Genomic DNA, 26,001 nt, shown 5'->3' with positions numbered 1-26,001 from the left:
GCTGGCACCCTGTGGGTCATCAGCCCTTTGTCCCTAACCCTCCCTTCTGCTTGCTGCCTCTTTTCTCCCCCTCCACCCAACACAACCCCTCACTCCACTCTTATCAACTGAACTTCAGTCACAGCATTGTTGTGCATGCACATACGTACTCTTACAGTAATGTATAATAGTATGATCGGTGTATTGTGGAAATATTGAGTCACATATAGGCACAACAAAAGGACTGTCACAAATAAAAGATTTCAACCAGTAAGGTCTTTGCCAAAATTACATGACAAACACAAACATACACACTCAGGCAAATGCTGCTCACACACATGACTGCAGTCTCAGGCAACTGAATCCACCAGACTGCGGTCATGTGTACATGAGTTGTGTTTGCGTGTGTGTATGTGTATGTTTTTCGTCTAATTTTGAGGAAGGTCTTACTGACCAAAAGCTGTTATTTGTGACAGTCCTCTTGTTGTGTCTATCTGTGACTCAGCATCTCCACAATATGGTGAGTAGCAACTTTCCTTTTCAAGACATTCCATCCTAGATTTTCCATTGTTTGTTAGAATGATCAGTATCTTATTCTGGAAATTCATTTTTTAAGGATTGTGTGAGTTTATTTTATGATGTATAAATTATACTACTATAACAGTAGATGTCAAATAACTCACCTGTAGCAGATCAATGCGAGGAGTACCGAAACACATAAGAGAAAACATCATTCACACTAACATCTAAGCACACACAGCCAGTGTGGCTGAGCGGTTCTATGTGCCACAGTCTGGAACCGGGCAACCACTACGGTCATAGGTTCAAATCCTGCCTTGGGCATGGATGTGTGTGATGTCCTTGGGTTAGTTAGGTTTAAGTAGTTCTAAATTCTAGGGGACTGATGACCTCAGAAGTTAAGTCCCATAGTACTCAGAGCTATTTGAACCATTTTGGAGCCACAAACAAACAAATAAACAAAGCACTCTCCAGTGGCCCCACCAAGCATCTTACCAAGCCATAGAAGAGCTATGCTCCATGTATTGATCTGCTGTGGTTGGTATGAGTCCTTCAAACTTGAGCTATATTGTAGGATGGGTTGCATGAGTGCTTTGTTCATGGTCTCCTTTTTATAGAACAAAGTAGGCCTACACTTGTACATCTCATTTTTCATAATTAATCTTACAATTCTTATTTTGTCATGGGATATTATTAGTACTGTTCAATTGTGTTCATTTTTCTAAAGTTTTCCTTTTTATTATATTTATTATTCTATAAACGAAGTGGTTATCTAAATCAAGTAATAACAGGGATATGCGAGACAGTATTGTTAACATCATCTAGTTCTTGGTATTTATGTAGAATGATGTAACATTGCCAAGAGTTGTGCTTCCTGGAAAGATGATTATATTAATTAATATTCTAGTTAATGTAGGTAAATGTTAAAGCATAAAGTAAATAAGAAAAAATATTAAAAATAAAGCAAATATGGAAACACTGATGATTTTATCAAAAGAAGATAATGTTGATAAAAAAAATCATTATTGTCATTTTGTTAGTCTAAATTGTCCAGCAAAATTATATCATAAATCTTGTAGGAAAGTCCTCTGGGTTATAAAATCATAATTATATCCTTAGTCTTAACAGAGAAGTAAACACTAACGAGTTATATAAGTGATCACGGCTGCAACCACTTCTTCAGTTCAAGACACAGATATGTCTCAGTTTTGGCACAATATTTTGCATAATGTTTGCTCAGTCAGACAGTTAATGAAAAGTTTTGTGATGGAGAAGTGAAGATACTACAAGTAAATCATGAATGTCAAAACATTTTGGTTGCAAGACAATTATTTCTGATGACGTAAGGGTGCAGCATATTCCAAGAGATCACCTCAATAATTACTGCAGTGAAATTCACAACATGCTAATTTGATCAACAATTATTGCCTCCTTTGAGTCATCAAGATAGTGAATTATTTTCTGCTCCAATGCAACAAGCTAGGTAGCACAGTAGCCCACTGTATTTGCTTTAGAGAGGACAGTTCAAATCCCCATCCAGCCATGCAGATTTAGGTTTCCCATGATTTTCCTAAATTTCTCCAGGCAAATTCCAGGATGGTTCCTTTCTAAAGGGCATAGCTGATTTTGTTCCCCATCCTTTCTTACTTTGAACTTGTGATCCATCTCTAAATGGGATGTTTAAGTCTAAGTCTTCTTTCCTTCTCCTGCCTGTTCCAAAGCATTTTATCTTGTACAAGGATCTTTGCAAAATAACAAGATGATTGCTACTATTGGACTCAAACTTTCAAACAGTTTATGTCTTAATTGTAAGCAGAAATGTTTCAAGCTTCAAACCTGGCACCTTGTTACAAATGATTTGGCACTAATCACTATGATTTTAATATTCTTGCTTGTACAGGGTATTTCTTTGGGTATTACACTGATACTTCCAAATCTCCTACAGCTATCATCATCTGAATTGAATGGAGAATCATCTAATCTAATTAAAACATTGTGTGTACACCACATACAGCTAGATATCAGGGTAGAAATCTCTGACGTGTAGTGCACACACATCTAACCTGTTTAGCAGGCCTTAACAGTTCTCAACTTTATGGCACAAGTCCAAGACGTCACAGCCTAGATTGTCATAGAACCTTCGAAGTCTCTGGTTCAAGTATTGCACCTGTTTTGGAACCAGAGGGCCACAATCAGTTCTGGAAAATGCTGCAAGTTGTGAATTTAACTGAAACTCCATGAACAAGGCTAGTCTTTGCTGTGCTCTCTGTCAGCCACTGGAATGATCCAATTATGATCTTATCCTTTCAAGATTTTTTTGTGGAAACAAAACATAAATTTAAAATAAAAAACTATGTTTGTTTGTAAGTAGAATAATTATGATATTTCCAAAATAAAATCAGTTTTAATGCAAGATACAGAGATGCTGGATTTGTATCTATTTTATTGTGATCATCAAAGCAGTGAGTGAAGAAATATGAGTTTTTAAAATATTCTGTTATTGTTGTCTGAAAATTGTTAAACTCATTTACTAATTAGTCATGATGATCTACAGGTTTCAACATACTATTCAATTACTGAGGGAATTACATCAGTTACACAGCACTGCAGTTCATGCTTGCAAGTAGTTTTCCTTTGTTTAAGTTTTTGTTCAACACAATAAACAAACACATTTTTATCTCAAATCAGTTAATAACAGAAAATTTCATTACCCTCCTAAAAATTTTGGAATTGATGTGACAACTGTCCGTAATTTAGCTTATAAATTTTTGTATGTAGATCATTCTTTCCAGATAACTTCTATTGCTAACAATCTCTGTAAACACCCGAATTACCAATGCTGTCTGTAAAAAGGTCATCCTCCAATGACACTCAGTAAATGGAAGAAGGTGCAGATCACACCCATCTACAAGAAAGATAGCAGAAGTGATCCACAAAACTACTGTTGAATACCCTTGACATTCATTTTTTGTAGAGTCTTAATAACATACTCTGAGCTCAAATATAATGAAGTATCTCAAGCAGATGACCACCTCCAAGCCAACTATTTTGGATTTGAAAACACTGATCATGTTTTAAATCCAACTTGCATTTCTCTCACATGACAGAGGGAAAGCCATGGATCAAGGCAGTCAGGTAGATGCAGTATTTCTCGATTTGTGAATGGCATTTGACTCAGTATCACAGCCATGCTTATTATCAAAAGTTCAGTTCTATGGGGAAGTAAGAGAAATTTGTGACTGGGCTGAGAATTTTTTGGTAGGGGTGAAGCAGCGAGTTATTTTGCACAGAGAATCATTGATAGATGAAAAAGTAACTTTGGGTCTGCCCCAGGAAAGTATATTGGCACCTGTATATTATACTGTATATTAATGACCCTGTGAATAATACTAATAAAAAACCTCAGGCTTCTGCAGATGTGCAGTTATCTATAGTGAAATACTATCTGAAATAAGTTGCATGAATATTTGTTTTGACCATTATAAGATCTGGAGGTTGCACAAAGATTAGCAGCCTGCTTTAAACAGTCAACAATGTAAAATTATACACTTACAAGCCAAAAAATATATAGTAGTATATGACTATAATGCCAATTAGACACAGCTGGAATTTGTCAATTCATAAATATACCTGATTATAACTATTTGAAGGGATGGAATGACCACATAATTTCAGTCATAGGTGAAGCAGACGGCAGACAGCAGTTCTCTGGTAGAATACTAGGACAATGCAATCATGTTTCATATTCCATGGTATGCAAATCTCTGTTTCATTACAGCATTAAAAACTCTCCTAAAAAGTAGTGTAGGTCACATAATGGTAGATACAAAAAGCTAACTAAAATATGAAATTGACAGCAGCAGATTTTTTGTGGTGAATCTAAATGTATTTCAAGAAGATATGTTAATGGGAAATACAGATGGTATATTTGTCACAGTAGGTAAAATCTGAAGTTCAGGTCAGATTGTTTGGGCAATACTCATTTCAAGGGTGGACATAAATTTATAACTGGATCCTTCTATCAACCATCAATCTCACACTCCAATATAATCAAAAACTTTATAAAAAATACTCGGTTTGATAACATATAAGTTTCCCAATCATACTGTCATCATCAAAAGAGACTTTAACTTTCAACAATCAATTGGGAAATTACAACTTTGTAAGTGGTGGGCATGAGAAGGCATCCTGTAAAACATTACTGAGTGTCTATGTGGGAAGCAACTAATTTGGACAGTGATTGAGAATGCTTATATTATTCTTTGGCTGACTGGCTGGGTTTACCTTGTTATGTTTACTCTTAGTTCTAGTTTTGTTGAGCTCCATTCTGATTAATCAAGTGAATAAATCTTGTTAACTCGGTTTGTGTGTGTTTCTGTATATTTATGGCTGAGATGATGGAGGCTGCCTATAAATTGGTGACCCCAAAATTACAAGAAAAAGCAGAGACCTCATGCAATGTACAATGTGAAACAATGATATCATGTCATAATGTTGAGCAAAGCCAGGCAGAAAAACAGTTTTATACCCACAAAAGGACTGACAGAAGCAGTTTAGGGATCTGCAAAATCCAATTGCATTATGAGATGACATGAGTTTATACTAACAAATGTTGAATACAGCAGACAATTTGCTTGCTGAGTCTAATGTGGTTTCTATTCTGAAGATGAAAACACAAATACTGAAGTTCTTGCTGAAGAATACTGAACTGTTGCATTCATGCAAAGCAGCATTACTAGTGATTATACAAAGTTTGCTGTAGTGCTTAACAGCTTAGATGCCCAAGCAGTTAAAATGGTGTCAGATGTTATTTTGAAACCATCTTCACAAACTTGAAGGACACTTGGGTCAGAAGGATGTGTAAATCATTGGATCTAAAAATGCAACAAGTGCTTCAGTTCAAGTGTATCAGTGATAGAATACCATCTGATTTCTGGTTTCATCTGAGGAGCATCATGGAAGTGGAAGCAATGTCAGGTGAAACACTATGCCATGTATGACTAATGAAACTACTGCTTTCAGCAAAAATGGTGATGACATGTGAGAAGAGTGACATTAATTCTGTGCTTGCAGTAGAGACAAGGTGCATGCTGCAGTGGGGCAGGAGAGTACCTCAGCGGTAGCAGAGGCAGCTACTGACATCAACACTGAGCATACTGCAATGATTCAACTTGAGTAACAGACAAACATCAGTGAGCAGCTCTGAAGTCTGAAATACCAGATGAACACAATCCAGAAGCAATTGTTGGCACTGATGATGCCTAATCAGACCGGTGCACAGTAAGATAAAGAAGAGGGGTATCCATCTGGCCAGCAGAATCAAACGGATGGCACAAGGAGGACAAAATCAGAGGTGCATTGGTATCGCTAGCATTTTGGTGATCAGGCCATGGGATGCACATCTCCTTGTGCATTACCAAATGAGCTTACTGGCCTGCAGTAGGCGTAGCAGGCTGTACAGTTCCACAAGAATACCAAACTGTAGATGAGTAAGCTGCTCCTACTTCCACAGACACCAAAGGTTACATAGTCAAAAATAGCCAAATCCAGCTCTCAATATTGAAACAGGTATTCATGACAAATTGACAATATCCACACATACAGCAAAGAAAGTGTGCCTGCTCACGATATCACATCATTTATGTGTGAAAGACAGGAAGGCAGACTAATGCTATCTTACTGATTTGGGCTCAGATGTATGTATGCTGCCATCCAGGCGAAATATGATGACTACAGTGCTGGGTGTCACTCTCCATCTTATGGCAACTAACAATTCATCCACTGTGACTTATCATGAGAATGAATTGACAGTTGACTTGGGATTTACTAAAAAGTTCAAGTAGAGGTTCCTACTGGCAGATTTTAGTGAACCAATATTAGATGCAGACTTCATACACCACCAAGGACTGGAACTAATGCCAAGTACAGCACAAATTAAGATGGACAGCAGAGGGGTAACAGGTGCTATAGGCAGAAGTCCTAACAATATCATTGCCTGACCCAGTAGTTTGTCCAGAAGCTAGACAAGAGGTTGTCAGCCACCTGCAGAAAGTATTGCATACCATGGCACATCGTGTTAGGACACCCAGTCATCCAGTCTCTCAACAGCCATGGATGCTAGCCCCTGATCACCTCTCAGTAGTGGCAGCAGAAATTGAAAAGTTGTTACAAGTGGGCATCATACAATTGCAAAATAAAAAATGGTGAATGGAGGCAGTGGTAACTGCACTCTAAGCAAATGAACAATCCCCAAAAACTATTGTGTACCTAACATAAGGGATTTCATGAATGTTTCAGCCACAGCCACACTCATCAGATGATGGACTGCAAGGAGGTCTATAACCAGATTTTGGACACAGAAGAAGATATTTTCAAGACTGCTGTGATAATGACTTATGGTCTGTTTGAATACCTACACATGCCATTTGGTTTAAAGAATGCAGCTCAGTCATGGCAGAGATATGTAGACTGAATACCATGGGGCTTGGACTTCTGCTTTGCCTACCTCAATGATGTTTTGATATTTTCAAAGACGTTGAATTATATGAGGAACACTTTAAGGTTGTGTTCAACAGGGTACATAAATATGGTGTGGTGATAAATGAGGCGAATGTGTTCTGCTTCAGAAATAGGTGACATTTCTCAGTCACAAGGTCTCAGCTGCCAGTATTCGTCCTCTCAAAGAGAAGATAGAAATAATTAAGAAAATCCATCAGCCACCATATTGCGAGCAATTAAGAAAATTCCTGAGGTTGTCAATTTTTGCTGATGTCACCTACCTGGAGCAGCAGAAATGCAGTTTCCATTGACATACTGACAAATAACAACACTACAGGTAGGCATTTGCTACCAGGGATGCTCATGATGCAGATCCATTGCAAAGTTAAGGGCTAGTTTGCAAAAAGCAATCCTCTTATCCCTCTAGTCAATAATGAACCATTAGCAACAGTGGTAGATGCCAGCCAGCTAACAGGCTATCAGAGTGGCTCTCCACCAAAATTTCAGGAATAGTTGGAAACCTTTGAGGTTTTTCTCCCAGAAACTGATGAAGGCTCAATCTGATTGGTGTATGTGATTCAAAGCTGTTGGCCATTTATGAAGCCATACAACACTTTTGTCCTTATGATGAAGCTAGACCACTTACAGTCTACATAGATCATAAGCCAATTACTTTCATTTTTTGCAAAATCAGACAAGACTGTTTATACTGGCAGTTCTGCCGGCTGTAGGTTACTGGGCAATTCACAACAACCATAAGACACATAAGAGGGACAGGAAATGTAGTGGCTGACTTTTTTTCTAGAGTCTCTGTAATCACTGTTGCAATAAATTCAGTCAGCTGAGAGCAGTGCAAGCTACTGATGAGTACTGCAACACTATTTTCAAGATGGTTCAAAATCTCTTCAGTTGAAACAAGTGTGGTTGCTAGGCAAAAAGTGCCTTATTTGGTGTGATGTATCTAGCTCTCACTTACACCATTCATGCCCAAAATACTATGAAGAGTACTTTTTGATAGCATTTACAACCTCTCCCATCTCAATGCAAAATTCACCTTCAAACTGGTGATGGAGAAATTTGTGTGGCACAGTATTAAAAAAGACTGTTGCCAATGGTTAAGAGTGTATGTAGAATGTCAACAATGCAAAGTTGGTAGATATGTACACAAGACAGTGGGAGTATTTCCTAAAGCAAAAAGTCATTTCTCTCATGTTCACATAAACTTCATGGGCCCACATCCACAATCAGAGGGATGTTGCTAAACATGGTGGAGAAAAAATGCCAGCCTTGGAGGTTGGCATACAATTCCACATCCACATTCAAGACAAAAGTTTATCTAGCAAAATCAGATCAGGTGGATTCTGAAAACACATGCATGAAAACGAGGAACTGGAAATGCTGTCACATCATGCAGCACATCAGAATGTACAGGTAAAGTGTATCACCACACAGTACCAAACTAGCCATTGTACCTCAGTGAGTAGACTGCTCAAATATCAAATCCACATCCACTATGGAGTTATGGTTTGAAACCTTGTCAGGTTCCTTTCTTATCTTTTAGACATAAGACACAAGAGGGACAGGATACGTAGTTGCAGGACATCACCAGCCTCTGCACACAAACTAACAAACGGGCTTGTGCGATAGGCCCCAGTAGACAGCCTAATACCCTCGTAGTGAACTTCATCCAGCATTTTAAGGTATGAAGGCCTTGCTGACCCATAAATCTGGCATCCATATTCAAGGCCTTATAAAGTTGGAACAGATGTGCCCTGTCAGCTCCCCAAGACCAATGGCTGACACATTTCAGAATATTTAAAGCTGTGAGACATCTGAGTTTCAGTTCATTAAGGTGTGGCAACCATGTTAACTTCTCATCAAAGATAAGACCCAGATACTAAATCTTTTCCTTAAAAGTGAGAATGGTTTCTCTCAGTTTTAAAACAAGCAAATTAAACAGACAGCAGGAACGATTAAAATCGACACAAACTGTTTTCTCAAATGAGAATTTGAAACCTGTGGTGCAAGACCATTCCTCCAACCACCTGATCATCAGCTGTAATTGCTGAGTGGCTGTGGTGAGGCTGGAGGATGCACAGAAGATGGAGAAGTCATCCACAAACAAGGAACATAGTACTGGACGTCGCACTGTGATGGTAATACTACTGATTGCAATGGTGAAAGCCATGACACTTAAAACACTCCCTTGAGGGTCACCATTCTCCAGCTTAAAATGGCCAGACAGGGCATTCCCAACCCTGTATATAAAATATCTGTCCGAGAGAAAGGATCGGTTAAAGTTTGGTAGACATCCGCGGAAGTCCCACTGATGGAGCTGCAACAAAATATTATGCCGCCAGGTAGTGTCATAGGCCTTTTCCAAATCAAAGAAAACGCCGATAAGGTGTTGCTTACAAAGGAAAGCTTGTTGAATTTCATCTTCGAGCAGGGTCAGGTTATAGAGAGTGGAGCGATACCTCCTGAACCCACACTGGAAGCGACTGAGTAGGAACATAGTTTCAAGAACCCACACGAAGCGCCAATTGATCACTCGCTCCAGTGTCTTTCTGTTGCAACTTGTCAGGCTACTACTATGATAACTACCAGGGTCTGTCTGATCCTTCCCTGGTCTTAAAATTTGGATTAGAATAGATTCTTTCCACAAGTTGGGAAAGTTGCCAGTGATCCAAATTTTATTGAAGATCTGAAGGAGGACTTCCTTCGACAATCAGTCCAACTGTTGCATCATGCTGTAAGTTATCAGGTCGTGTCCAGGGGTCATAACACAAGCAACCAACAATGCAGAATCCAGCTCCCACAGAGAGAAAGGCTGCTTGTATTCTTCCATGTTGGTGGAACGAACATCAAGGGCAACCTTCACCTGGACCTCCCAATATCAGTGGAAGGTGGGATCCTGGCTGGAATCAGCCATAATCGATTTATATGATTCAGCCATTGTCTGAGCTACGTCCCTCATTGATGTCACAAGAGACCCCTTTATTCGTACAGTTGCTATTGACGGTTGAGAGTTGTGCCTTGAGATCCTCCTGATGGCTTACCATACTTTACTAGCGGATGTGGACTTATTGATGGAGTTCAAGAACTCTTGCCAAGATCTTTGCTTACTCTCCTGACTGATTCTCCTCACCTTTGCATGCATCATTCAAAAGTATGCAAGATTCGCCTCTGTAGGGCATCGATTGAACCTGCGCATAGCTGCCCTCCTGTGCCTGATTGCAAAATGATGCTCATCATTCTACCAAGGGACACTAGGCACTTTCGCAGACTTTGGGATGGATGCATCAGTGGCATGGTGAAAATGTGATATACCCAGTCCTGGACGCCGTCACAGTGTTAGAAAACAGCGAACTGCCTGTAAAGCATCCAGTTAGCTTTCTTAGTAGCCATCGCGGTGGCTTTCTTCCAGGATCTGCTCCATCAGGCAGATGGATTCATATAGGGAAATGGTCACTGCCATGAAGTTCATCATCCACTGATCACTGAGCAGTGTCCCCAAGGGCAATCAAGCAGAAGGAGAGGTCTGTGGTGGTGGACAAACCTGTAGCGGTGCTAAAATGTGGGGCTTGACCCATGTTCAGCAGTATAAGAACTGTGGCTTGTAGCACATCCTCAAGTGCCGGAACCTTGGGGCATGTGGTGTTAGAACTCAATAGAGCACTGTGTGCATTGAAGTCCCCCAAAACGAGAAAGGGAGGGGCAGTTCGTCAAGAAGGTGAGTGAGGTTCCCACGATCAAGAGGCTCATGGGGTGGTAAGTACACACAGCACACCGTAATGTCAACATGAGCCACTATCCGAACAGCAACCACTTGTAGTGTTGTTGTTATGGGAATAGGTGAGGAGTGAAAAGCGTCCTTTATAAAGGCTGCAACCCATATTTTGCCTTCTCACGAGTAAGGTCGTCATTTCTATAAAGGTGGTAGCCTCCAACTACAGGAGTGTCAGTCTCTTTAAAATGAGTCTCTTGAAGGCAGAGGTAAAAGGGTCTGTCCTGTACAAGGAGTCTCAGTTCTGCCAGATGAGTCCTGTATCCATTTATAATTCTACTGGAGTATGTGGGAGCCACTTCATCAATGTGGTCTTGATTTACCCTTTCTTTGCTCCGAGTTGGTGAGGTGCTTGTAGAGCAAGTCGAAGTATTAGGGCTGACTGGGTTTGGTGATGAGGCATCAAAATCTATGATGTCTTCATCATCAATCAGACATGCCAGAATGACATCTGATGGTACCTGGTCAGCTGTCAACCCGAATGTTGGGATCCTTTCCTTACTCCCCTTCCCAGCAAGGATGAGGGGGAAAGGGGGCAGTGAGAGCCACTTTTTGTTGAATAAACTTTGCATTGAGGGGCACTCTGCTTTTGGCATGCCTTTGGGCTGTGCACTGTGGAAGCAGGACTTGTCTCTTCTGTTGTAGCTGTCTGGATCACTATGGCTTTCACTTTACTTTGGCACATACAGGTGCAAGTACACATGTCAGAGGTGGATAAGGGAACACTGAACGTTATCTGAGTCAAAGCGTTGACCTTAGTAACAGGTTTCTGCACCAACGAAGCATAATAAGTGGTAAAGACAGGGGGTATCATTGCCTGATAGTCCTTTTCGGCATTTAAATAGGGGATCAGCTTGGTTACTTTAATTTCCTAAATTTTCCATTTCTCTGCAAAAACTGGGCAAGCTCGGCTCCAGACTGGATGGCTCCCAGAAAAGTTAATGCAGACTGCTGGAGATGGACAGTCAGTCCCAGATTCATGGCCTGCCTTTTCACACTTCCCACGAGTCACTTCACCTCTGCAACTCAGTGCTGTATGGCGAAAATGATGGCATTTGAAGCATCACATAGGGTTAGGTACATAGGGCTGACCCCTAAGATGGAGGAAACCTGCCATGATGTGTTCAGGTAGCATTGGAGAATTGAAGGTCATGCTAAAAGTGGTAGTCTTCTCAATCTCTCCATTGTTCTTGCAAGTCCTTTGTTCTACATCTATGATCCCCTGTGGTGCCCATTCTTGTTTGAGTTCAGCAACATCTATGTCCATAATATCCCAGCAAGTTACCTTTGCTGGAGTTAAGGGAGTTATGCAATTCAACAATGATGTCATACTCTCCCAGTTTCTGTGACTTCTTAAGGAGTTCCACCTGCTTCACCCGGTTAGTCTCAACAAGCAAGGAACCATTGCACAACCACTTAATAGATTTTAGGGTACCAGCCAGTCCTTCCAAGCCTTTATGAATAGAGAAGGGGGATACTTTCTCAAATGACCCCTCCTTCCTCTTGATCACTACAAATACATTGTTATTCATGACTCCTTGAACCCTTTTACTGACAACAAAATGATTAGCCTCCCTCATTCTTTTTGATGAATGGATGTGAGAATACCCAGGAGGTACACCCTTCCTGCTGGGAGAAGAAGAAGAAAAGTTCGAGGGTTCCATCTTGGTCCCATGAGCAGCTAGGGAAATAAGGGTCCACTCAGACAGAGCCCCACATGCCTGAGTAAGTCTTATACAACTGAGGTGCAGCAGGTTCCCCAGAGGTTGCTTGCTAACAACTGTTCCACCTCAACAGCCATGCATTTCATCAGCATGCAGCACATCTTGAGATTGAGGGTTTTCCGTCCTCACCACCTGCGCGATCAAGCCAAGATCCCCATTCCCTGAGACACACAATGTTCCCCCGCTGCGCCACGCGGTGGTCACTGAATCATGCCCAGAGCTTATGGCGACAGAGAACTGGCAGCACTTACCAGTCCCCCAGCTCAGGAACCCTGGGGTCACCAAGCCTGTACTCAGCAAACAAATGATGAGCCCCTGAGGGCCATCAGATGCAGCAAACCTTTGAAAGCAGTCATGTGATCTACAAACTAAACTGCAACCGCTGTGCTGTCTTCTATGTGGGCATGACAGACAGCCAGCAAGCTGGCTGTCTGCATGAATGGCCACTGGCTAACTGTGGCCAGGAGAAAACTGGACAACCCAGTTGCTGAACACACTGCCCAGCACAATATGCCTCACTTCAGTGACTGCTTCACAGCCTCTACCAAGCACACAGGTAGGCACTCTTCCTGCAATATATCCCATAAGCCCACCTGACCTCACCCTTTGCTAGTCCCTGTCCTTCACCCACTTATCCACTTTCCTGCTCCCACTCCAGCATGAAGGAGCCTTCTATTCCACAAACACACCCAATAGTTTTTTACTCCTCTTCTACTTCTCTCCTTTTCCACTCCCACCCTCCTATCATAGCACCTAGTAGTCCTTCTGTCTCTCCACCACATTTCTGCATCATCTTTCCCAGTCCCTCCACTGATGTTCCTCCCTGTCCCTGCCCCAGCCTCCTCCTTACCCCCATCACATACAGATTGCTTCTCCCATTGGGTGCCGTTGGTTGCACACAGACCAGCCTCAGGGACCAGAGAAAGTGTCATGTGTGTGGGAGTTGCAGTTGTGTGAATGTGAGTGTCCTTTCTACTTTAGAAGAAGGCCTTTTTGCCAAAAGCTCAAGTGCATAGCTATCTTTTCATTATTTTGTCTGTAACTCAGCGTCTCCTATCTATGGTGAGTAGCAATCTATCCTTTTCATAATATTGTCAAAATGTAGGAAAAGGTATGATTTGCTTGATCGGATAATCTCTATCATCCACTAGTTTTGTCTTTTAGCTTGCTACACAGTTGGCTGACAAAACTATAAAACCATGAAGGTGGCACAAATGTCAAACAGGATAGAATGTACTGTATGTCTGGATATGCAAATGATTAGTATTGGAGTACAACCACACAAATTGGGCAGCAACAATTTCATCTATATTCTCTATACAGTGTGAATATTAATAAAACTAATGAACTGCAGGGCAGATTCCTGGCATTAATACCAGACCATTCTGCTTCTTAGAGTATGTTCTGACAATCACATAGCCTGCAACACACAAGGAGCACACAGTATTAGGTCAGAGGTAGTGTCATTCATCAGGGCCATCTACTGTAGCAATGATGCATTTCCGGATACACATTCATAGGACCTTTTATCCTCCATTTTCAGTCAGGAAACCATCCCTGCAGTTTGTCACTTTTATTAATGCTCATCCTGTATAAGAAAAGATAATGCAGTGGATTTCTCATTCAGAAATTGCATCTGAACATTGGAAATTTGTGGGAAGATAACGACACGCCTTGTGGAAGTAGAAGAAGCATCTACCAGCACATGTCAGAATGCAACAGTAAGAGAATCATGGACTTTCAAGACTGCAGCTTATCATTCCATAATAATGGTTCTTACATTGACTGGAATACCACAACTCTCATGTGAATATGAAAGTGATGGGTTCAGGAGGGCCTTGTTAAGTGCTACATATGATCTCAGTGGCCCCATTTGCCTAATGCCTGAGAGGACAAACATGTTGTTTGTTCAGACATGCAGTATCATACAGTCATGACATGTACTTTGAGTCAGGCAATGGGCTTGCTTGCATTGCGACAAGTATCCACACGAACAGAGCAATGACATATTGAGCACCAGAGACTGTTAGATCTGTGACTAGTGTTGGAGTTTCCCTTGGTACACATAAAATACATTTACAATAATAAATATCATGATGTATCCACTTCACAGATTTTCCTATTTTTAAAGATAATTGAGTGGAATGCTCACTACTACTACTGTATAAATTAAAGTTTTGTTACTTAGCTGAGTCTGTTGCTGGTTATGTTGTCTTCTCTTCAGGGGTATGAATTTGGTTTTTGGATTTTTCTGTACAAAGAAATATACTGATTCCAGGTTTTTCAAGTTAATGGTTTAATAACTACCAAATAAAACAATTTCTTCATTTAATCTTCTGTATTCATAAATTTGTAGATGATTGGTTCACAAAATATGTCTCACAAAAGGTTCCACAAGACTGTTCTTTCAACAACTAAACACAACTACACTTTACACCTATCTTTGCAACACACCATCCTGGAACAACCCTCCCTACCAAGTGCAAGGAAGGAGAAAGATTCTGTTATAAATTTAACTTAAATAATTTAGTCATTGTCACAGATATTCAATGATAATGTTTAAAATCATTATTAGATAAACTGAGATTTAAATATCATAAAATTTTGTGTAAATATTTATTAAAATGGAGTTACAAAATTAGCATATTTATGTCTTATTGATTTAATTAAACAAATGTGAAATATGTGTTCAGTGAAATAACAGTTTACATACTGCGTAAGGTAGCTGTGTAGTCTGAGGTGCCTTGCCATGGTTCGCGTGCCCGCTCCCCCCCCCCCCCTCCCCGTCAGAGGTTTGAGTCCTCCCTTGGGCATGGGCGTGTGTGTTGTCCTTAGCGTAAGTTAGGTTAAGTAGTGTGTAAGCCTAGGGACCGATGACCTTAGCAGTTTGGTCCCATAGAACTTACCACAAATGGCCAAAATACAAAGATTGATTTTTGTACCAAGATTCTGTTTAGATTTATGAGAACAGATCAATACCCACTGGTATCATAGATTTCATAATATGTATTAAACTCAATTACATCACAGCAGCAGAGAGAGGCATGTCAAAAGTGGTATACCAGAGAGAATGGTGGGCACAGGAGTGGCACCACATTGTTCTTTCATGTGAGTCCCATTTCTGCATACAGCATCACAATGAAAGTATTTGGGTCTGGAAGCTCCAAGGAGAATGCTCGTCACTGAACTGTATATAACTTTGTCATATGGGCACAGCACCTGCTCTGATGGTGTGGGGTGCCATTGGGTACACAGATGGATCACCTCTGGTTCTTTTAGCCAGCAACTTGGAAAGCAGATGTTACATTTCTGACATGTTAAGGCCAGTGACTCTGCTCCATCTTTGTGGTCTCTGTAACATTATCTTTCAGCAGAGAATGCAAGACTACATGCTGTCCATGCTGTCCTGACATACATTGATATTTTTCAGATCTCTCACTCATTGAAAGCATCTACAATTGATGATCTTGAAGCAACTTGATGAAGTTGAAGGAACATAGAATGACCTACCTGTATCTGATATCTAAGATCAGTTCAACATGCTGCCCAACTGAGTTAGAGCCATTGTTGCTGCTGGAAATGGCTCCTCTATGTCCTACATTTCACATTCTGTCACCCCAAATCAACTTCAAGTTTAAACTTGTATTCTTCTTGCTATATCCCACACACACAATAAACAAATTGCTATCCTGCCTGGTGTTGCAGTTTTTATGTCCAGCAGTGCATGACAAGGCAAGTTTGTGGACAGGAATGAGCAGGAGTAACTCAATTGTAATCTTTGCCTGATGTCAATGTAATGGAGCTTCCTATGGAGTGTTTAAAAATGGGTCTGGAAGGACCAGAATTCTTGTCATGCAGTCTTTATGTGACACAATTTTTACGCAAGTTTCGAAATGTGCCAATCACCTCAATTTTTCTGCTAATGTATCTGCAGTTAAGTATAGGTGATACATCCACATCTGTTTTTCCTTTAAAATATGGCCTTTGGTGCTTTCAAAAGCAACAGCTACCTTTCATCATGGTCAGTGTGCATCCAAATACTCATTAGAGTATCATGTAGAAATCTGAAGCAAGTACATGAAATAAAACAGTCAAGTACTTTCTGAGATGTTTGGTAACAACTCTAAATCAAAACTTGTCTTTATACAGCAGTATATAAGATGAGAAGAGCATTTATAGATATTAAACAGTAGTCTGTATTCCCCAAGAACCCCCTCCAAATCTCCTGTTCTTCCCACCTCCCCCATCCTCCACTTCGCTCTTCACCATCTACATGTGTCTGTAGCTCTAGCTTCATAAAAGTCAAGTGACTAGTCAAACTATGCAGAACATAAATGTATTTTTGTAAACACAATGAGGGCTATTTTAAATGTCAAATAGCTTGAATAGCAAGAGAATAGTGTTTCTCAAGACCCTTAATGTATAAATATGTGAGTCACATATCTGACAAGGTTTAAACTTTGTTTGTTTGAAATTTAAAGTAAAAAATATTTGCAAGTAATTCACTTTTATACCATTTCTTTGGATTTTCTTTCATTTTTAGACTAGTGCATCTTACTGATACTTGGATAATCTAGCACAGTAAAATTAATTTTTAAATACTATCATAAATAACCCAAAAGAAAAGAATAATGAAAGAACATCATAATGAATTAAGAAGACAAACCTTAAAACTGCCTGTCAATAAGATTTCATGGCACTTCCTTTTTTTTTATTTTTTCATATGAGGTAGGTTCCAGAATTTCCCTCATAATCCAACTTTCATATGAAAATGTATGTATTTCATTTTTTAACTGACTTCAGGCAGTAAAACTTCATAACCTTAAAATATATCATCGGGAATCTAAGCAGTTATAATAATAACAACTGTGGAAGTTCAGTCACAGAGGTGAATAATAATAAATAATAATAATAATAGTAATATTAGTAAAAATGGTCACAAGAGATTAAGATGAAAGAAATCACACTGTGTACTGGCATTATGAACAAGGTTAACTGCCACTAACTCTGAACTGCAGTAATTACCAGACATAAACCTGTAGAGGCCTAATTGATAAAATTAGTTTGTTGTATGACTATCTGTTGAACAAAGAGTTGGTATTTTACATGTAAATGTTGTTGGTGGTAACTACACTCCTGGAAATGGAAAAAAGAACACATTGACACCGGTGTGTCAGACCCACCATACTTGCTCCGGACACTGCGAGAGGGCTGTACAAGCAATGATCACACGCACGGCACAGCGGACACACCAGGAACTGCGGTGTTGGCCATCGAATGGCGCTAGCTGTGCAGCATTTGTGCACCGCCGCCGTCAGTGTCAGCCAGTTTGCCGTGGCATACGGAGCTCCATCGCAGTCTTTAACACTGGTAGCATGCCGCGACAGCGTGGACGTGAACCGTATGTGCAGTTGACGGACTTTGAGCGAGGGCGTATAGTGGGCATGCGGGAGGCCGGGTGGACGTACCGCCGAATTGCTCAACACATGGGGCGTGAGGTCTCCACAGTACATCGATGTTGTCGCCAGTGGTCGGCGGAAGGTGCACGTGCCCGTCGACCTGGGACCGGACCGCAGCGACGCACGGATGCACGCCAAGACTGTAGGATCCTACGCAGTGCCGTAGGGGACCGCACCACCACTTCCCAGCAAATTAGGGACACTGTTGCTCCTGGGGTATCGGCGTGGACCATTCACAACCGTCTCCATGAAGCTGGGCTACGGTCCCGCACACCGTTAGGCCGTCCTCCGCTCAAGCCCCAACATCATGCAGCCCGCCTCCAGTGGTGTCACGACAGGCGTGAATGGAGGGACGAATGGAGACGTGTCGTCTTCAGCGACGAGAGTCGCTTCTGCCTTGGTGCCAATGATGGTCGTATGCGTGTTTGGCGCCGTGCAGGTGAGCGCCACAATCAGGACTGCATACGACCAAGGCACACAGGGCCAACACCAGCTATCACGGGGTGGGGAGCGATCTCCTACACTGGCCGTACACCTCTGGTGATTGTCGAGGGGACACTGAATAGTGCTCGGTACATCCAAACGGTCATTGAACCCATCGTTCTACCATTCCTAGACCGGCAAGGGAACTTGCTGTTCCAACAGGACAATGCACGTCCGCATGTGTCCCGTGCTACCCACCGTGCTCTAGAAGGTGTAAGTCAACTACCCTGGCCAGCAAGATCTCTGGATCTGCCCCCATTGAGCAAGTTTGGGACTGGATGAAGCATCGTCTCACGCAGTCTGCACGTCCAGCACGAACGCTGGTCCAACTGAGGCGCCAGGTGGAAATGGCATGGCAAGCCGTTCCACAGGACTACATCCAGCATCTCTACGATCGTCTCCATGGGAGAATAGCAGCCTGCATTGCTGCGAAAGGTGGATATACACTGTCCTAGTGCCGACATTGTGCATGCTCTGTTGCCTCTGTCTATGTGCCTGTGGTTCTGTCAGTGTGATCATGTGATGTATCTGACCCCAGGAATGTGTCAATAAAGTTTCCCCTTCCTGGGAAAATGAATTCACGGTGTTCTTATTTCAATTTCCAGGAGTGTATATGATCAAAAATCACGTGTAACTAACAAGGGTCCACACACCTGGAGGCAAGGTGGGTCCACACCGTCCTCCAGCCCATACCTCCCAGGGAAAGGAAAAAATACAGTGCACTCATGTGCTTTTCTTTCAATAAAATGATTTATACAAGTAGCCATTTGTCTTCCAAAATATTAAGAATACTTTGTATCCCCTGCCATTCAAACTATCACATGGGCATCTTCAGTTACTAAGACATTTTTTACACAATTTAAAATGAAATAGCATTACTTAAATGAATTTCTTTTTCCAGCATGAATGTGGAAGGTTGTGGTTTGCAAGGTTCGTTAATGCACAAAGAGTGTTGAACAAAAGAGTTGACGAATCAACCTTCTACAGTTTGGTACAATATTTTGCCATTGTACTCTTTGAATGTGCTGATGCAGATGATTTTTCACCAGCTAAATCTCTCATGAATATGTGTTTCACATTTTACTATGAAGGTAAAACAACTGTTACATATATTTTATCATTTTTAACATGTTTACAGTAAGCTTAAAAACATGAACATAATGTAATAGGATAATGTATTTTTATTTTGTCTTACATATCCTTAGCTTGAATAAAATATTTTAGACTAAAGCAGCATGTATTATTTCAACATTGATATTATTTCATGACTGTCACACAAAGAATGGTGTTCTGATGTAAGGAATGGTTCAAGTAGCATCTTTTAGAAATAAATGGAATTCACTCACATTTACATTTCCTATTCCACAAGCCAGCAAGTCACCTCATAGTGTGTGTTGGACAGTCAATCAAGAACAGTCCACTATCCCTGCTCTATTCAAGAATTGCACACAGAAGTATAGACAGCTTTAAACAGAAGTCTTTTTGTAAAGGACGTCATATTTACCATTGATTGTAGAAATTATTTATTTCATAACTGCAGTTTTGGCATTGCAGTACCTCTTCAAAATGATCCAAAGGCTGAAACTACAATTGTGAAATAAGTTCCCAATAATCATACCTATTCATCAAATAACTACTATTAAGACTTACCATTCTTAAAAAATATTACAAATAAGATCTGATGGGCCTGGCCTGGCCTGGCCTATCACTGCCAACAGGTGAACAACATGGGTTAGTGGTTGTGCCTATAGGATGCCCTGTGTGCACCATTTGTGGCAGCTTGCTGCACTACTCTGCCATGAGATCCACGCCAGTTCATTTGTGTCCATATGTACGTCCACTGTCTGGCTTACTAAAAAAGCAGTTTAGATTTCTATAAGCATTTGCCTCTGTATAAATGTTCTCACTACCTGTGAAGATACAAGGAGTACAGTGCTCACTGCTTACAGGCCTGTACTCATCATCTGCTCACGCAGTAGATTTGCTGTGTAGTACTGCTCTAGACCGAGCAAGGTGGCTCACTGGACTCACATTTCAGGAAGGCAGAGGTTCCAACTTCTGTGCTACAGTCCACATTTTTGGTTTTCTATACTGTCCCTAAATCGCTTAACACACATGCCAGGATTATTCTTTTGAAAACGACATGACCAATGTCCTTTTTGAGCTCCACCACTAAAGAACTTGCTACTGACAGGACATTAAAACTTAATCTTCCTTCTTTCCTTCGCCTTCACCTCTGGCTGTGTTCTGTTCCCAAGTGCTTAGTTGTTCAGTTGCTCTTGCAGTCTTCATTTTGTATTTTTCTCCATGCTGCTCTCTACATGTTGTTTCTATTTTCTGCTGTCCCATATATTAACTCGTATATTGAGTTTTGTTCCCTCCTTTGAGAGTCAGCTCCCTGGCTTTGTATTCGATCCATTGTCAGCTAGTATAGTTTACATTGGTGGCTAAGTGGCAGTTTCCTGCCATTGTCATGCCCTATGCAGATACAAAAACTTTATATTTCCTGTGCATTACAGACCAGTTACTTCAAGCTGCATATCAATGTGAACTGGGTACTAGAAGCTCTTTCTTTTTTCCCATTTAGTTGCACTGTGAAACATGACTGACACTTTGTCTGTGGTCACATAAACTAATAAATTCATTAACAAATCTTCATTTTCTACACTTTCTTCAATGCTGCTAGGAATGTCACATCCATCTCTGTGCCTGTGATATTTACACTTTCATAGAGCACTAAAGAGTATGCAGTAAAATCTTTGCAAAGATTTTGCAAGCTGGCTTGCGATGTTTGCCTGCTTTATTTGTTGATAGTCCTTGGTGTCAATGTACTTCACTGTTATACTGGCTGAAAAATGGGGGTGTGGAAGTTCAACAATGACTACTGTAAATGACTTAGCCGACAGTTACACAGTTGCATTTCACAGTTCTTTACTTTCACTGTTCATAACTCCCCAATATTACACAGTTGTATGGCCGGTTCACTATTGGTAAATGTTAAGCCCCATAAAAACTTGCAGGCAAACATCAGCATACTGCTACAATAGTTTGCTGTTCAATTTATGAGCAGTAAATACGTAACCATACAGTTCTTGCTGAATAATAAGGTGCATGTGACACTATTTCTCAAATAAATTGAACAGACACTGTCATTGTTTTAACACATGGCCTATTTATGTTACACTAATTCCATTGTTAAGTTGATGCATTGTTGTTACTTGAAACAGTATATAGTTTCCCTCTGAAAATTGGCCATGGACTGACTGGCTCAGGACCAAAAATCAGGCCTTTATATATCCTCACAATAATAGGCACTGAAACTATACTTTGTTCAGTGTTTAAAACATAACTCATTCAATTAACTGAATACATTGAAAAATTCCTTCTTTTTACAATTTCTTTCACCAAAGAGGTTAGGCCGAATTATGTGTTTAAATAATGAAATTAACAGATATAGTTATACAAACAATACTTTTGAGAAACCTGGTAATTATTATGTAATTAATTAAGGGCTAGCTTTTCTAATGTGTTTTCGAATGAAGCGAAATAAATACTTTAAGAATCCTAGTAGTTCTTCTTCAAATGTTTATAATCAGTACACAATTTACATTTGTTTGTAAAGTCAACAATAGAATCTAAGCCAGGAAACAATTAAACAATGGAAAATCCAGGATGGAACATAACCATATTAGAGAAGGAAAGTTGCTACTCACCATATAGCGGAGATGCTGAGTCACAATAGGCACAACAAAAAGATTCACACAATGATAGCTTTTGGCCATTAAGGCCTTTGGCAGCAGTACACACACACACACACACACACACAGACACACACACACACACACACGTCTGCAGTCTCAGACAACTGAAACTACAGACATGTGTGCAACTTTTTGTTGTGCCTATCATGACTCAGCATCTCCGCTATATGGTGAGTAGCAACTTTTCTTCTCTAATATTGTCATGAAACAATTACTGATTTCACCATATAACAAAAATATTAACCAGAAATGGTCAAATTAAATGAGGAAATTAATTACATACACAAAACTAAGAACAAAATTAGACTTGGTGCTACATTCCTTAAGACTGAGAGCCAACCTTTCTCTTTTATGGAAATGCAAATATACTCATGTATGTCAATGGTAATTAGGCAAAAATGAAAATAAAATGAATTTAAGGAGGCACATTGCAAAACAGGAGAGAAAGTAAAGAGATCTCAGCTTGTTTCGTGACAGGCTCTGAACAGTGTCTGCCATAAACTGTGTATGATAAATGATTGTCTTGTTTTGTAACTGTACCAAGTGAAATTTCTATTTGAAGTGGACATAAATGTTCAGCTGCAGCTATGAAGTATTCTTTTTTATTAAATCTCAGCTGTGAAGGGGTGCAAGGGCCTTACTAAAGTGAACACTATGTTGTAACTCATCTTAATTACACATGCACTTGATTTTTCTCCCTCCATTTCAGATAGCTTCCTTCTAAGTTTTTAAACCTATTGATACACAGCTCTTTCACATTTTCCATTTCTGTATTCTTTAATGTGGTAAGACATGTAGTGCCTCTGGAAACTGAATTCCTGAAAGTATTTCTTTTTTTATAACACACTTAAACATTTTGCAAACTCTTATCTTTGTGTAAAAAGGTTTCTCACACTGCAGACTGAAATGTGAAGTCATTGTCCATGTTACACAATGCAGACTTGCCACTGCTGCTTTTTGATGGCACCACTGTTGAAACTGCTCCTTCCCCATTTCACAGTGGTGCCTCTTCTGTGTTGTCAACACCACGTGATACATGTGTATTCCCCTCACTCCCCACCATGCTGCAACTGCTCTGCTAGTGAGTGAGAGCTTGAGCAGGTGTGAGTACTCATGCTCAGAACCAGTGAGTTTGTAAGCTCTGGTCTAAAGAAATTTAGAGAAGGGACCTATCCAGAATTACTTGGTAAATAGCTGCTGTTTCAGTGGTGGTGGTGGTGGTGGTGGTGGTGGTGGTGATGATGATGATGACTGTGAATTGACAAAGCAACTGCCTGTGCTATTGACAGTCTACTTTTAGGAAACTCAAATATTGTGGTATTAATGGATGTTACATGTAGTTACTTTTGTACCTTGCCCTTTGTTCATAGTATGTGTAAAATTATTTGTGTTCCTGCCAGGTAACAAGCTAAAAAATAGTCAACACACAAACAAACTAATCAAGAAGTTCAGTTTGGCATATTTCCACTTAAGAAACATATCTCATTGTTTGGGCTTGAAGATCATTGTGGTGACTTATTTTGTGTACTATCACTACCTATAAACTTGAAAAAGTTATGCCTGAGGCAATGCAGTCGAAGGAAGTGTTCCTTCAGCAAAAGCAGACCTTTTAGTTTATGATTCAGAGCAGAGTGCAAATTCCTTCAATGAGCAAAACAAAACAAGATTGAGACTCTCTATAAATTCAAAAGAAAATTAGAAACACACTTTGAGAGTATAAATTCAAAAGAAAATTAGAAACACACTTTGCTAGCCACTCTGTTTACAAATAGTCTCATTATCTACATCCAAGATTCCTGGTAGCTGCTTGATACCTAAGTAACAGTAATGCTCATTGTATATGGATCTCTTGCGCTACAAATATAGACAGCTGTTGTTCCAGGATGAATAGCGATGTAGTCATGCAGATTTTATACTACTGTAGGACAATAACCATCTTGCATACAAACAGTCCCTCATTAGACACTACTGGCCATTAAAATTACAACACAATGAAGGATAGCAAAATGTTATGTACTGTGCTTGTACACCGTAATGAAAAGAATGCAAGACTAAATTTTTAAGAAGTCTAGGGGCGTACAGTGTGCAAAATACAGTTCACAGCTCTAGCCTGTTTGAGATCAAGTTGAACCGAACTTGGGTGGTAGATACTGTAATTTCATTCCACACTGCTTCATCTCTGTGCCAGAGTGATGGTATACCAGACTGTCAGCAATCCATGAAAGATGTTTTTAATGGTTGAGATATCAGGAGAATATGCTGTCGAGCACAACAATTGAACAAGGTTGGTCAGAACAGCATAAGTAACATGTTGTTTTGGGTTATCTTGTTGAAAAATATGAGGATGGTTTGAAAAGTTCTCCGAACGGAATAGAAAAAAGTACTCTCATCACTGAAACTTTTTTTTTTTATTTTCCATGTAGTCTGCTTGCAGATTAATGTACTTGGTCCAACAATGTTCCAGTGCCTTGATCCCATCTCGAAAATGAGTTTCCTCCAGGCCTATAAAATAGTTGTCAACTCCAGCTATGAATTCTTTGTTTGAAGTGACTCTTCATCCCCCAAGAAAAATTTTCAGTTTTGGGAAGAGATGGAAGTCTGATGGAGCCATATCAGGTAAATAAGGCAGGTGTGGCAACAATTCATACTTTAGTTCATATGATTTTGCTGATCTCTCACAGTGATTCCACGAACTTTCCAAACCACACTTGTAGTCACTTGTCTTAACATGTGTGGGGGCGCTCATTGTTTTGATGGAAGATGACTTTCTTCCTTGCTAAACCTGGCTGTTTTTCACGTATCTTTTGTTGAAATTTGTTCAGGAGGTTTGAATAGTATTCTCCTATAATTGTCTCCCCTGTGGGGAGAAATTTGTTCAGGAGGTTTGAATAGTATTCTCCTATAATTGTGTCCCCTGTGGGGACCACCATGCAGATCATCATCTAAGCTCTCCTGAACAAATTCATTTGTCCACTTGGCAACAGTTGAATATAAGGATCAGAGTCCTGCAGTGTATTCTGGAAATCAGCATGAATGTCCTTTGCTTTCATACCTTTCTTTACGAAGTACGTAACCACTGCTCGAATCTTGATTTTTTTAAATCTTCGCAAATCATTACGTGGGAACAATGACAGAGGCAAGTCACCACGACAGCTCTCTTCCAAGAGCATTGACATGGCACATGTTTACAGGAAACTGTCCAATGAATGTAGCATGAACAACTTGTTGCACTAAAGCTGATCTCTCATAGTGATTCCATGAACTTTCCAAACCACACTTGTAGTCACTTGTCTTAATATGCCGGGAATATAACATGTACTACCCAAATTACCATCTACACAAACCATAGATGATCTAATTGTGTACCTCAGGGCTCTCCAGACAATCATACCAAGGTGTGAACTGTATGATGATGAGAAATGCAACCCAGCAACATTTGTTTTCTTCAGTTCCTTGACATGCAGTTATGTCCATTGTGATACTATGTGCAGAATCTGGACTCAACTGAAATGATGACCTGGTGCCACTCCTGTGTCCATTGTTGTTGGTTGCACCACTATTGGTTGCTCCAATCTTTCCTGCCATGTCAAGGGGAACTGGAACAAGGGTCTCCATGCTGACAGTTCGTGGTACTCTATATGTCATTGCACTGTTCGTATGGAACTCATCTAGCTGCAAACAAGCCCATTTTGTGACTTGAGGTACATGATGTTTGCTAAATGAACCCGCATAGCCGAGTGGACAATATGTCTATACCCTCAGCCACTATTTGTAGCGATGCTGAAGGTGGC

General features: G+C 40.4%; 1 protein-coding gene across 2 annotated transcripts in view; it reads left to right on the top strand.

Moving 5' to 3' along the window:
* Window positions 1-26,001, top strand: part of LOC126333672 (uncharacterized protein KIAA0513) — a 285,554-nt gene that overhangs the window by 201,847 nt on the left and 57,706 nt on the right. For both annotated transcript variants that reach the window (XM_049996755.1, XM_049996756.1), the window contains exon 6: window positions 19,351-19,540. In XM_049996755.1, coding sequence (XP_049852712.1) covers window positions 19,351-19,540 — 190 coding nt within the window. The remainder of the gene's footprint in view (window positions 1-19,350; window positions 19,541-26,001) is intronic.

The sequence above is a fragment of the Schistocerca gregaria genome, chromosome 2 (assembly GCF_023897955.1).
Source record: "Schistocerca gregaria isolate iqSchGreg1 chromosome 2, iqSchGreg1.2, whole genome shotgun sequence".
Classification (NCBI taxonomy): domain Eukaryota; kingdom Metazoa; phylum Arthropoda; class Insecta; order Orthoptera; family Acrididae; genus Schistocerca; species Schistocerca gregaria.
This window is presented reverse-complemented; position numbering and strand designations above follow the sequence as displayed.